This window comes from Prionailurus viverrinus, chromosome F2, assembly GCF_022837055.1.
Source record: "Prionailurus viverrinus isolate Anna chromosome F2, UM_Priviv_1.0, whole genome shotgun sequence".
In the NCBI taxonomy this organism is placed as follows: domain Eukaryota; kingdom Metazoa; phylum Chordata; class Mammalia; order Carnivora; family Felidae; genus Prionailurus; species Prionailurus viverrinus.
Genome location: NC_062578.1, coordinates 63,966,994 through 63,981,147, shown reverse-complemented (window position 1 = coordinate 63,981,147; position 14,154 = coordinate 63,966,994). Strand labels below are relative to the sequence as shown.

At 40.6% G+C, this 14,154-nt stretch overlaps 1 protein-coding gene across 3 annotated transcripts in view; it reads right to left on the bottom strand.

The window, feature by feature from the left end:
* The window catches only part of DEPTOR (DEP domain containing MTOR interacting protein), a 139,166-nt gene extending 138,767 nt beyond the window's left edge, over positions 1-399 (bottom strand). For all 3 annotated transcript variants that reach the window (XM_047842392.1, XM_047842393.1, XM_047842394.1), the window contains exon 1: positions 101-399. In XM_047842392.1, the coding sequence (XP_047698348.1) occupies positions 101-228 (128 nt within the window). In that variant the 5' untranslated portion in view covers positions 229-399. The remainder of the gene's footprint in view (positions 1-100) is intronic.
* Positions 400-14,154: the final 13,755 nt, after the last annotated feature.

Here is a 14,154-nt window from a genome sequence, read left to right as displayed (position 1 = left end):
GAGTCCCCAGGCACGAGGCACAAGCGTGTGAGCGCGGGACTGCTGCGGACACAGGCTGCCAGTGCCACCGCGCGCCCACCGGCACTGCCCCACGCCTTACCGTAGCTGCTCCCCAGTGACCAGGACCTCAGCCATGCGCTCCAGCTCCCTTTGCTGCGCTCCACCACTCCCACCGGTGCTGCTGTCGCTGCCACCGCTGCCACCGCTACCGCTGCTGCCCTCCTCCATGGTCGGGCCGCGCCGCTACTACCACTGTCTTCCCTAGACGCCGTGGGTTTGGGTGTTAAATCAGCCTGCCCTCACGGAGGCCTCCCCCGCCATCTTTGTCAGGGGCAGTCCCGTTGCTCAAATGCGATTGGCTAGAGAGGGAATCCCTGTGGGTAGGTTGAGGCGCTAGGCAAGTCCGCTCCAGGAACTCCAGCTTGGGGCGGCGGCTGGAGCCCCGCGTGGTCGGGGGGCGGGGCCAAGGGAGGAAAATATAAACATCTGGGCGGGGCGCCGGTACTGCGTCGTGTGTGCTGGTGGAGGTTAGATAGGTGACCTCATTTTTCGTTACCCACAAGAGCTCATGCCCTGGGACCTTGGGGAAAGGTTAGGAGGTTACCGAACAAGTGTAAAGGTATGTTTATTATACCTCCTGTGCTCCAAATTGGCAGAGTAAAAATATAATGAAATAGCTCGACAGTGAACAATGAAGGATATACTGATATACACGTCACTGCAGGGGTTGGTGAAATTAGGCGTTCTTCTCGTCCCAATGCCCTTCACCGAAGATAGCTTATTTACCTTATGGTGTAATCACTAAAGAACGCTGGCCAGGGAATCGCAGAGCTAGGATCCAGCTCCACGCCTATAAATTCCTACCAAAATGTGCTTAATCCTCAGTTTCTTCCTTTACAAAATAAAAATACTTATGGCTACCACTTGTTGACCTCTACTGCATTAAAGATGCCTCAGAGGAAAGAGAGGAAGAAATTCTTTAATTTTTTCAACAAATCATAAAATGAGTATTGTCCTCATTTTGTATCAGGAAGCAGGCTGAGAGAGATGGGGTAACTTGTCCAAGGCAAGCAGGTAATAAATGCAAGAAGAATCAAACCCAGGACACTCTAGCTTCAGAGTTGTGTTCTTAAAAGATTGCTTCTTAAAACGAGGATATGATGGCATTGTCTACAGGGAGCATGGAAGGAACTTTGACTAATACCAAATAAATGTCCTGTTATTCAGTCTCGTGCAAGGTCAGAGCCTGGTCTGGAGGAAAACAGTAATGCTAATGGTAGTGGTCATTGTACTAAAGGGATATTGTTTGTTGACGGTTTTTGCAACTTTTTACAATTTTTGCATATATACAGGTCTCTGCGCCCTTACAAATAAATGTGAATTTTTTTTTTTTAGTGAATACTGTATGGAAAGACAATCTTTCAACTGAAGATTTGTAGTAAGTTTACAGAATAAAAATGAAAATCAGAGGTCTGTCGAATAACAAATTCTCTTCTTTGTACATTTTATACCAATTCTGCTATTCAAGAATATTTATACTCACAATCCTGCAGGTTTATTATATTTTATTGTTCTGTTTTCTTGTCGTTTGTTTTTAAAGAAGATAATTGTAGCATTTTCCAATATTCTGCAAGTTCATTACCTAACTTACACAATTCACTGAACATTTATTCTGTGCTTTACATGGTGCTAAGCACTTTGCTTATATTATTTAATTGACCCCTGAGAGTTGGGTATTCTTATCGTCAACTTACAAGTGGAAAAGCTTAAGCATAGAAAGGTAAAGTAATTTGCCTAAATTTCATACCTGGAAAGTCAGTTAGGCAGCCCTTGAACCCTGGGTCTGTAGATCCTCAAGGTTATGCTGAGCCGTACTCCAGAAAAAGAACAATTGTCCCACCACCTTGTGCATTCAACACCAAGGTATTAGGTAATTCTTTCACCAAAAGAAATTATCTAATTTTCTTAACTTTTTAAATAGACCATGACAAAAATGTAGACCAAGCAAGACATAGTTCTAAGTGAATGTGATTCTAAGAGCTTCATTTTGCATAAACTATAAAAATAACTTAACATCAGCAGTGGTCCCAGAATTAATGAGTTTAACAGCTGGCTGTCACTCATGTTTTAATCCTATATTATAGAATATCAAGAGTTTGCATGGACTTCACACTCAAACGTGCGGTTTCTATACTGATTCTGTCATTTATTAACTCTGCAACTTTATGCTAGTTACTAGTTACTTACTTCTCTGGGCCTCAATTTCCCAACAAGAATAATAATTCTTACCTTATGGGGATGTTGTGTGCCTTATTAATAACATTATGTAAGGTTTTAATGTACATGATGTGTGTTCAATGGCTGTTCTTTTTAATGTCTTTACTGCTTTTAATAATAAGAGGAAAAAGAAGAAGGAGGAGGAAAGAGAGGAAGGAGAAGAAATTCTTATCAGATACTTTCCACGAGGAATTTTTGGTACAAGACAAAACACTTTTTCGCAAGTTATCTCTAATTATTGTTTTTAATTCTTAGTGGGCCTTTAAAATGAAGAAAAGTGGGGCTCCTGGGCGGCTCAGTTGGTTGAGCATCCTTCCAACTCTTGATTTCTGCTCAAGTCATGATCCCAGCGTTATGGGATCAAGCCCCATGTTGGACTCCTTTCTGAGTGTGGAGCCTATTCAAGCTTCTCTCTCTTTCTCTTCTCTCTCTCCTTCTGTCCTCCCTGGCTCACACACATGTGTGCTGTCTCTCTCTCAAAAAGTAAAATGAATCTTAAAAAAAAAATGAAGAAAAGAGAAGTGCAGAACTGACCTCCCTAAATCTGTTTTCATATAATGTTTTTAATCTTTTTGAAAGTGCAAAATGAAAAAAAATATTACACATTTCTAAGTATCGAGTGTTCAGCACTGTTTTATCCAAAAACTCTGACTCTGTGTTGTAAATTGTATCACTATTGTGATTGTCTTTTGTTTTTTCTTCCTATAAATCTGGTTGTGTTTTCATTTAAATTCAGGCAACTTTCTTTATCCAAAAATTAAAAATTAAAAGAAGTATATTTTTGTAAAATACTTTATTGTTTAATGATTTATGATAAAAATTATGATAAAAACCTTTTATCATGAAAGTTTATGATTAGAAAAACACCTTGACATAAGGGGGAAAAAATTCAAGTCAGGAAAATACCTCATACCACTCCAGTGAGATACAGCAGAATTTATTTCTTTTGCTCAATGAGAAGGGTTTTCTGTGTGTGTGTGTGTGTGTGTGTGTGTGTGTGTGTGTATGTTTGTGTGTGTGTGTGTACATGTCTACGGGAAGTGGGAACTGGTTTGCTATCATTGTTTCAACCTTTCTTTTGACATATGAGCTATACCGTGCTCTATTGGGCTAGACGACAAACCATTTTTCCTAACTTAGGGAAAGATTGGTCCTGCTCCTGAGGACATGTGAGCACCAGTGCTGAGTCTGTGAGCTCTAAAGCAACTGGTTCCAGAATAGACTGTGATCTCTAGGTATTGCTAGACGAGAGATGGGCACTGACATGGTGATTAAACCAGTGTGAGGATCTGAAAAGGGCTGAAAATTCCAACAGACCTCGGTTTGATTCCTGACTCCATTGGGGCAGGTTCATTATCATCCCTAGTTTTGGCCCCCTTTTGTAAAGTCAAGATCACACTACTGGTCCCATTGGGTTGTTGGGAGGACTAAATAAAATGCAATGAGCACGCTTGTTACAGTTGGGAGCTATTGAATGTAGTAAGCCTTCTCCTCCAGCCTTGTCCTGCTCACCTGCTTCGTGCCTTCTGGCTGTTTCGGTGCTCTGGAGACGGTGCTTTTCAAACTTTAGGTAGATGCGTGCACGCGCGTATGTGTGTTCAATCCATTGAAGATGGATATTTTGGTAAAATGCAATAGAAATGAACATTTAAAATGGAAAAAAACACAGCCCCACTTTGTGATTGTCGTGGTCAACAGACAGAAAATTGGCCAGTCGTTATAAACATTTCACTCAGTGTCTGTATGTCTCAATGTCTCTCGGTGCAGGTAACGGTCCCCAGTTGGCAGACCACACTTTTAGCATTACTGGTTAAGGGTAAGCAGCAATGTGAGAGGATGAACTCGAATAAAACATGTGGAAGACTATTGTCAATTCTGAATCTTAATAACATGTTAGCTATGAGTACTGTTTTGTTGCCTTTTAGCATACACCAGTATTGTTCCCACTTGATCTTAAAGATTAACTCAGGCTCCGCCTTCCCTGTGGTATCTTCTTGTATTCCCTAACAGGTGCGTTGTTTCCTTTCCTGCGACTTGACATGATATCAGAAGCCTTACATTACTTTTAACCATTAATGGGAGTCTCTGTTCCCCAGATTTTTTTCTCTTAGCCTGAATGGAAGCAAACTGATGGTTTAGTAATATCCTGTCTAGATATTTCTGCTGACTGACCCTTTAAGAAGGGAAAACTAAATGTAAAAATAGAGGAAAAATAAAATTTTCATGTCATTATTCACATCTATTTTTAGTATTTTTGTCGTGTTTGATTCATCTTTTTTGTAGTGATAGAAATCAAACATCATAAATAAATGTGAAGTTCTCTTGTCCTCCAGTCCCAGTCTTGCTTAGGTCCCAAGGAGTTCTCAACTGCTGGAAGGGCATCAAAACTAGTTAATACTTTGGCATATGCTGCCACCTAGTGACTGATTTCACAATGACACTAAATGATGGTGGGTCTCCTATAGGAAAAGGATTAACTCCAGGGGGGCTTTTTGGAAAATTTGGGTGGGGATTGTGGTGTGTAATGTTGTTGGGACTGCTACTGACTTTTAGTGAGCAGTAGATGCTAGATATTTAGGGGTGCTAGATATTCTCATTTTCTTGGGACAGCACATTCTAAGGAATTGTCATAAACCCTGAATGTCTTTCCTAGGTTCTGTGGGATATTCTCGTAGCTGAAAAACCTGTTTGCTGATCTCTGAGCTTAGACCCCAATTTAATTTTATATAGAAACACAAGATATTTTTTGCACAATTTTAATATAATTATGACTTGTCCAGGAATGCAATTATTGTCTACATTGAGGGAAAAATTGCACTTTTCTCAGAACTTTACCAGGAAAGGTTCATCATGACAGAAAATGGTCCCACCTGTCTTGTGTGGTACACACACTATGAGTACAGCATCCCCTTTTCAGTCAGCACCTGTTAGCTCTTGCATGTGTGGTGATTCTGTGTGTGTTTCTATAAAGATATATTATTTAGCCAAATTTTAAAACACCGAATATAAAAAAGAGGTGATGGCAATATTCAGGAAACTATTGCCTTCCTTCTGTTTTTCTAAATTTCTTCACTCTCAGGATGTGTGGGTGGCTCAGTAGGTTAAGTGTCTGACTCTCGGTTTCAGCTCAGCTCATGATCTCACCATTCGTGGGTCCGAGATCCACATCAGGCAATGTGCTAACAGTGAAGAACCTGCTTGGGATTCTCCCTCTCCCTCCCTCTCTCTGTGCCTCCCCTGCTCACTCGCTCTCTCTCTCTCTCTCTCAAAATACATAAACATTAAAAATAAAATAAGATAATAAAATTATTCATTATAACCAGTTGTAAACATCTGACCACCTCACTAGACCTTCTGTAGTCATTTAAATATTAAAATGTGTATTATTTTGTTATAGATTATTTTCTTTTTCTTCTTGATACTCCCAAGTATAAGGGCATTATATTGATTTTTTTTTTTTAATATGCTCACCAAAAGCTTATATTGAGAACATTGGTAGATTTTGAACACAGGAAGTGTTATGATCTGACTTACATTCTTGCAAAGATTGTGTGAGAGAAAACACATAGGATACTCAGTTCTGTGCTTGCCTCAGTAAATATTTTAATGGATATTCCTCCTCTTCTCTGAGGTAGGGAACAAGGCACAGCAGGCCACTCTCTGAAACGTGGAACAATACCGCCCTCTAGTGGGGAAAATCCAGATTGTGTTATAAGCAAAGCCTTTAAAGTTTACTTGACAAAGGACGTGCAGTTAAAATTTAAACTACTGTATTTTCTAGAGAATTACACAAGTCTTGGTGTAAATCAGAAATTCATTACCTGAAGTGGTTTTAAGTAAAAACAGGATAATATGGTTTCTAAGACATACTTTATTCTATTTCTCCTATCCCATGAAATTATTACCCTGAGGGAAGTTTTGTTTTATTTATTTATTTATTTATCTATTTATTTATTTATCTATCTATCTATTTTAAGTAAGCTCCTTACCCAACATGGGGCTTGAACTCGAGAACCTGAGATTGACAGTCACAAGATCTACCGACTGAGCCAGCCAGGGGCCCACAAGAAGGTATTTCTTTCAAGGCTTCCACTTCAGATGGTGAGGTTTCATTTTTTTTTTTTTAAGCCCAGTTTTTAGTTGTGAGTCATTGATGGGGTTCAGGATAGGCTGCCCTAAAATATGTCACTTTGGCATACTGATTATTTTGAATTAAAGTTAGCTTAAGATGGTGCTAGGAGGACACTCTGACCCTCCTTTGTCTCCTGGAAAGCAGGAAATAAATCTCCCTTGTGAAAGGTACCCTTCCTGTATCAGGAGGTAGAGAGACACCCTAATCACCAGAGATAGGGAGTTCAGGGCCAAGAATGCTGTATAAATAAACTTATCACTTCTTCACTAATTTACTACCCCAAGCCCAAACTTTGTCATGTCAATTCTTCACACATTTACTGTTTTCTTGTCTAAAAGGTAAAAAAAAAAAAAAAAAAAAAAAAAAAAACCTGCCTGCTTTGGTCACTTCTGTGAGTCTCATATTTCTATGAGCTGAAATACTATGAATTAAGTTTGTTTTTCTCCTGTTAATCTGTCTTGCATCGATTTAATTATTAGACGAGCCAAAGAACCTAGAAGAAAAGAAAGGAAAACTTTCCCCTGCCTACATCACACTCTCCCTGGGTAATCTCATTTATAGGCACTCTTATAATCACCATATATGTACGTATGTTTAAAAGTTTTATCTTTCAGCTCCTGGCCAGACCTTTATTCAAGATCCAAGTTCTAAATCCAACTTCAAGGCATGTCCTCCCTGTATATTCTCACAGGATCTCAATCACCACAAATCAAAACCAGTGCTGGTGTCTCCCCACCGCCCAATTTGTCCCGCCCCTTCCTGCAATATGTTGTAAATGAGAGGAAATGCAGTTGCACACACAAGAACCTAGAGTTCATCCTCGATGCTTTCCCCTCTTCTTACTCCTCAGGTCTAATCAAGTAGCTACCCTGTCCATTGTATCCCAAAAATTATTCTCAAACCCAGCCACCTTTATGACTCACATGGGCTCTTAGAGACCAAAAAAAAAAAAAAAAAAAAAAGACGGGGTTGGGGAGAGAGGGAGAGACATTAAGTAATCATACAAATAAATGTAAAATTGCAACTTACTTAAAAAAAATCTCGAAATGAGACACACCTGCTGCCATGAGTGTATATATTAGAAAGGCTTCACCTGATCAGGGAGGCCAGAGAAAGATTTGAGACATGATTATTGACCTAGGCAAGTGATCCAATACTATACCCACTGCCCACATGTGGCTACTTATGTTTAAATTAACTAAAATCGGGGCGCCTGGGTGGCGCAGTCGGTTAAGCGTCCGACTTCAGCCAGGTCACGATCTCGCGATCCGTGAGTTCGAGCCCCGCGTCGGGCTCTGGGCTGATGGCTCAGAACCTGGAGCCTGTTTCTGATTCTGTGTCTCCCTCTCTCTCTGCCCCTCCCCCGTTCATGCTCTGTCTCTCTCTGTCCCAAAAATAAATAAACGTTGAAAAAAAAATTTAAAAAAATAAATAAATAAATAAATAAATAAATTAACTAAAATCAAATGAAATTTTAATTTTCATTTCTCATTCGCATCATCCATATCTCAAGCATTCAAAAGCCACACACGTGTGGCTCGTGGCTACCAAATTGGATTGTGCAAATGTAGAACATTTTCAACATCTCAGAAAGTTCTGCCAGGCAGGCCTCAGTGAGAGAACGAACGGGTGTTAACCAGGCAAAGAAAGAAGGGAAGAACACACCAGGCAAGCAGACCCCCAAATGTGAGGAGGCATCCCGGAGAGAGTAAAGACCTTGCAGAGAGCCAGTGGGTCCGATGTTCCCAGGAGGCATCAGAGAAGAAAAGGAAAAGCAGCAGCAGAGGAAGCAGGATACGATATATCTTCGAAGGGCTGGAGGGGGAAAAAAAACAAACAACATCAATTCAATGAAAGATAGTGAAAGAAAATAAGAAGCAACAAAAAAGACTCAGTAAGTAGAGAGAGAAAAGAGGAAAAAAAAAAAAGATGGTAGAGATGAAGTTAAATATATTAGATCTAAATTTGGATCCCGTGTACCGGAGACTGTGTTGTTAATCTGCTCCAGGAAAGATACTACATTCATTCCGCACAGCGGATGCAGGGGCCAGACCAGTGAGCTAAATGGGCAGATGAGGGAACCATTCATGCACCCTTAAGTCTTTGAAGGTCACATTCATTTCTGTCATATTCCCAGGTGCATTTTTTTTTTAATTCTGTGGTGCTAATTTTAATTTCTGTGACAGTTTCAGGGCTTCTATTTAGCTTTTTCGGGAGTAATTCTGACTCCATGAGTGAAGGAGCTAATTTGAGAAGCTGCGACTAAATATATCATTAAAAATCCGAATGACATTTGGAAAACAGTGAAAAGACCTTCGATGTCTGGTTGCCTGCTATGTATGAATTATCGCTCACCTCTGAAAATATTAATCATATTTATCATAAAGTCTTGGGAATTTTGTTCTATCACCTCTGCTTCCTTTGGTCTTAACTCTTCCCTGATGACTTTTTTTTTTTTTCAACGTTTATTTATTTTTGGGACAGAGAGGGACAGAGCATGAACGGGGGAGGGGCAGAGAGAGAGGGAGACACAGAATCGGAAACAGGCTCCAGGCTCTGAGCCATCAGCCCAGGCTCTGAGCCATCAGCCCAGAGCCCGACGCCGGGCTCGATCTCACGGACCGCGAGATCGTGACCTGGCTGAAGTCGGACGCTTAACCGACTGCGCCACCCAGGCGCCCCCCCCCCCCCGATGACTTTTTATATCTCTTTATGTTGTTGGTCGTATATAAATGGTGATTCTTTTTTTATTCTTTTTTTAAAATTTTTACTTATTTATTTTTATACATGGTGACTCTGGTTTGTCTCTCTTCAGTTTTGTATTTGAGAATCTGTGTCCACCATTTCTTCACCCTCTGTTTTGCATGGAAGGAATAAGAGTGGACTTGAGTAGGGAGTTCTGCTGGTACTTTGTCTACTGGCAGCCTGGCTCCCCACTCCTGGAATTCATTAGCCACAGGGCATTTCCCTGCCCTTCTGTGACCGTTTCCCACACTGCGTCAGCCCATGGGCCGGGCTGCTGCTAGCTCAGCACGGCTGGACACGAGGAAGCTTTGCTAATCCATCACCTCAATACACGCCCCAGATCCACCTCTCACTTCTTGTATCTGAGCTTGATGCTGTCCTGAGCCTTTATCCACTTTACTCAGACTCATTGGTAACATTTTACCCCAGTGTTTCCATTTTCCATTTTCTATCTATCTAATGAAAATCCTTTTTTAAACTTTTTGGGAGTAAGACATCATGCTCTTTTGCTAAGTATTCTATGTGTATTTCCTTCGAAAAAGGACATTCTGTTATATAACCACAGTATAATTATCAAAAGCAGGAAATTTAACATTGCTTAAAAAAAAAAAAAACTCTCATCAGGGTGCCTGGGTGGCTCAGTTGGTTAAGTGTCTGACTCTTGGTTTTGGCTCAGGTCATGATCTCATGGTTCGTTCTTTAGAGCCCCAGTGATAGTGCACAGCCTGCTTAGGATTCTCTCTCTCTCTCTCTCTCTCTCTCTCTCTCTCCCACTCTCTCTGCCCCTACCCCACTCCCACTCTCTCAAAATAAATAAATACTTTTTTAAAAAGAGTTAAAAAAAAACCTTTTGGATATAATAATGAAATCATAATCCATATTTATGGATTCCATAATGAATTTCCATAATTAATGAAATCATAATCCATGGTCAGATTTCATTAATTGTCTCAACAATATATTTTATAGCAGTAATTTTTCTTAGTCCCGGATCTAACCTAGGATTACACATTGTATTTAATGATCATGTCTCTTCCCTATAATCTGAAAGAGTTCCTTGGTTCTTGCCCTTCATGACCTTGCAGTTTTTGATGTATCAGCCAGTTTTTTTACAGAACGTCCCTCAACTTGAGTTGCCTGAGGTTTTCCCTGTGTTTATATTCGGGTCATGCATTGTTGACAGGATTAATTCAGTATATCGTATCAGAGGATACAAGATGCTGGTCCCAGAGGATACAAGATGCTCGTCCCAGTATTGGTCATGTTAACCTTGATCACTTAATTGAGGTAATATGTTCTGTTGATTTGCACACTGGCCCCCTGACATGGTGGGCAAGGAGAGACCAGAGAAAGAGGCACACCATTCCAGGTTGGTAGATGGCACTTTTAATAAGGAAGGGAACTTTCTTTTTTTTTTTTTTAATTTTAATGTTTATTTCTGAGAGAGAGAGAGACAGACAGAGCGTGAGCTGGGAAGGGGCAGAGGGAGACACAGAATCCGAAGCAGGCTCCAGGCCCTGAGCTGTCAGCACAGAGCCTGACACGGGGCTTGAACTCACAAACTGTGAGATCATGGCCTGAGCCGAAGTCGGATGCTTAACTGACTGAGCCACCCAGGCGCCCCAGTGAAGGAAACTTTGTTATGAGGGTTGCCTTGGGCAGCAGCAAGAGGAGGAAATATCTACCCCCCGCATGCCAAAACCTTAAAAATTTATTTTACAGAGGCCTCAACAGGGTTCAGTCACATATACCATCCAGATGGTTTCTTTTCTTTCTTTTCTCCTTCTTCTACTTCTTTTGACATTTATTCATTTTTGAGAGACAGAGTGTGAGCAGGGGAGGGGAAGAGAGAGGGGGAGACACAGAGTCTGAAGCAGGCTCCAGGCTCTGAGCTGTCAGCACAGAGTGGGGGCTCAAACTCACAAATACGACATCATGACATCATGACCCGGACCTGAGCTTGAAGTCAGACGCTTAACGAAGTCAGACGCTTAAGGGACTGAGACACCCAGTCCCCTGAGGCACCCCTCATCCAGATGGTTTCAACACCTTACTGTCTCCAGGCTACATTCTCAGAACAGCTCCCATAGTGGGAATGGGGGGGGGGGGGGGGGAGGCATTTACATTCCAAGGACAAGGGAGAGGTGAGGAGGCTCCAATCCAGCTTGAGGGTCAAATGAGGGTCGTGTCATCTCAGTGACTTCCTCCAACACACTCCAAGTTTTTAAAAAGTTACTATTTTTTCTTTTGTAATTAACAATTTTTAGATAGATACATTGCAACTATGTAAATATCCTGTTCCCCCATCAAATTGTCACCCACCCTTTAGTTTTAGTATGTGATCTTTTAAAAATCTACATCTGATCGTGATACTCCCCTACTTTAAATAATCCACAACTTTTAGGGAACAAACACCTTCCCCATCACCCAAGCCACGCTTCTGACAGTCTTTCTCACCTTCTCCCCCTTTCTCACTCTCCACATTGTCAAGAAGGTCCATCCATTCTACTTTCTGAATATTTGTTATTTCTCCTTCCATTTCTCCTGATGCCATAGAATCAGGTCCATTAGTTCTGACCTTGTCTATTTAAATTTTCTGCCTGCTCTCATTGGGTTAAGCCTGGGTTCCTGAACGGTCCCCCAAACTGCTACCTGAAAGACCTTTCTAAAGTCAAATTTCTGATACTGATGTTTTCATGTATATATTAGAAAATCATGTAGATATGAGAAAATCCAACTAACAGGTTTCAGAAATATAGAACAGAAAATGTGGAGGCATGGAGAGGGGATATTGTCAAGGAAATCATATAAGAAAATTTCCTGGAAATGAAGAATATGAATTCTTCCTTTTTCCTTCCTTCTTACACTGAGAGGGTCTAGCACAGGTCTGGAGAAAACTAGGTAGAAGCCATGTGTGCCAGCTCACCATTGCTGAATATGAGTCCCATGTCTCCAGATACACTGATTTTTTAAAAGAAGAGGGGTGACCGGGTGGCTCACTTGGTTAAGCGTCTGATTTCAGCTCAGGACATGATCTTGTGGTCTAGGAGTTCAAGTCCCGCGTCGGGCTCTGTGCTGACAGCTCAGAGCCTGGAGCCTGCTTCGGATTCTGTGTCTCCCTCTCTCTCCACCCCTCCCCCACCTGTGCTCTGTCTCTGTCTCTCAAAAATAAATTTAAAAATTTTAATAAAAAAAAAGAGGAAAAATCACAGTGTTAATGGAAACTCTCCTAATTTTTAAATTATGGCTAAAATAAAAAAAATACATGCATAACACTCAGAAACATGAAAGTAAGGAAGCACAGGGGCATTCACAGGTTAGTCTATAGTATATACGAAAAGCACTTGGGAGTGTAGACTCTGGAAGAGCAAGGTGGACCCAGCATGAAAAGTCTTGAAAGCCAGCAGAAGTATGAGCTTTATTTTCAAGGGGGAGGGAGATGTTGATGATTGGTGAACAGAGGGTAAGGCTATTAGAGAACTTAATGTTTTGAAAATTAACTGTCTATGGTATAGAGATAGATGGGCAACGGGAAGGGGGATGGAAGGTAGAAACCTGGGCCTGAGGAGGCCACAGTAATAGGAAATGACCAAGGTCATGGTTATAAAACATTTTAAGTTTTTTGAATGCCTGGTAGCCACCATGCTCTTCATGAAATTAAAATAATAATAATAATAATAAAACAAGGAAGAGAGGAAACAAAAACAAAAAGTATTCATATGTAATTCTTATGTGAACTATGATTTACCAAATACAATTCCTATTTCACACTATGAAAATAATATATGAACACTATAATCAAGAGAACAGGGGCACCTGGGTGTGGCTCAGTTAGTTAAGCATCCAACTCCTGATTTTGGCTGAGGTCATGATCAGTTTGTGAGTTCAAGCTCCACAGTGTGGATCAAGCCTGCTTGGGATTCTCTCTCTCCCAATCTCTCTGCTCCTCCCCTGTTCTTGCTCTCTAAATAAGTAAATAAATAAATAAATAAATAAATAAATAAATAAAGGTACGGTGTCTATGAAAGCAGTATCAATTTTACTATGGTTGGTTCTTTTGAAGTTTAACTGTTCACTTACCTGTGAAAAGAGTTCTTCTTTTTTCTTTGTTACCAGGTGAATGAACAAGCTTCCAACAGTTAAGAAAAATGTGTAGAAAAAATTTTTTTTTACTTTAAAAAAATGTATCTAACATGCTTTAAAAATATGAATTAATAAAAACTATCATTCTGTTTTAAGAGAGGAACTGAGGCCCACCTTCCTGCCAGAATAGCAAAATCGGATATCATGTATTAATCAATAATAAAACTAATGACTTACATACAAATAATAATTTGCTATAAGCAATAACTAATAAATAACATTAACAAAAGGCTGCCATTTACTAAATACCACCTGCTTGTCACACATGTTAGAATGTAGGTATTATTATCTTCTTTTTACAGATAAGGAAGTTGGAATGAGAGAAATTAAATGAACTGCTCTAGGTCACAAAGCTAGTGGGAACTGGGTGGAGATTTCACGCGAGGCTGGTCTGATATAAATATCAGCATTCTTCTTATACTAAGCTGCTTCTAGTTAATAGAGCACCTGCAATGGTTGATTCTCTTCCAATTCATACATCTCATCAGGCAACCGTCTTCATACCCAGCATTTTTCTCCACCATGGTCCTTACATGTTCAGGTGTATTAAAAAAAAAGGTCAGTGAAGAAGTAGGTCATAGGAACCAACTTTCTACCACCAACTAAAGCACCATCCAATGCCCCTGGGATGCCCTACTCTGTAGTTTCCTATAATTTCACCCAGAAGTTGAAAGAAAATGCCTGCTCATTTCCTTTGAATTCAACCTCTCACTCACCTGCCCATCTACTCACCCACCCACCTCTTTTTTACTTTGACCAAGTGCAATGTTCCTTCCAGGCAGACTCAGCTCTCATGGGCAGCAAGAATCCCAGACAGACTGCAGGGTCCCTGGGAGAGTTCACATCAGGCTCTTAGA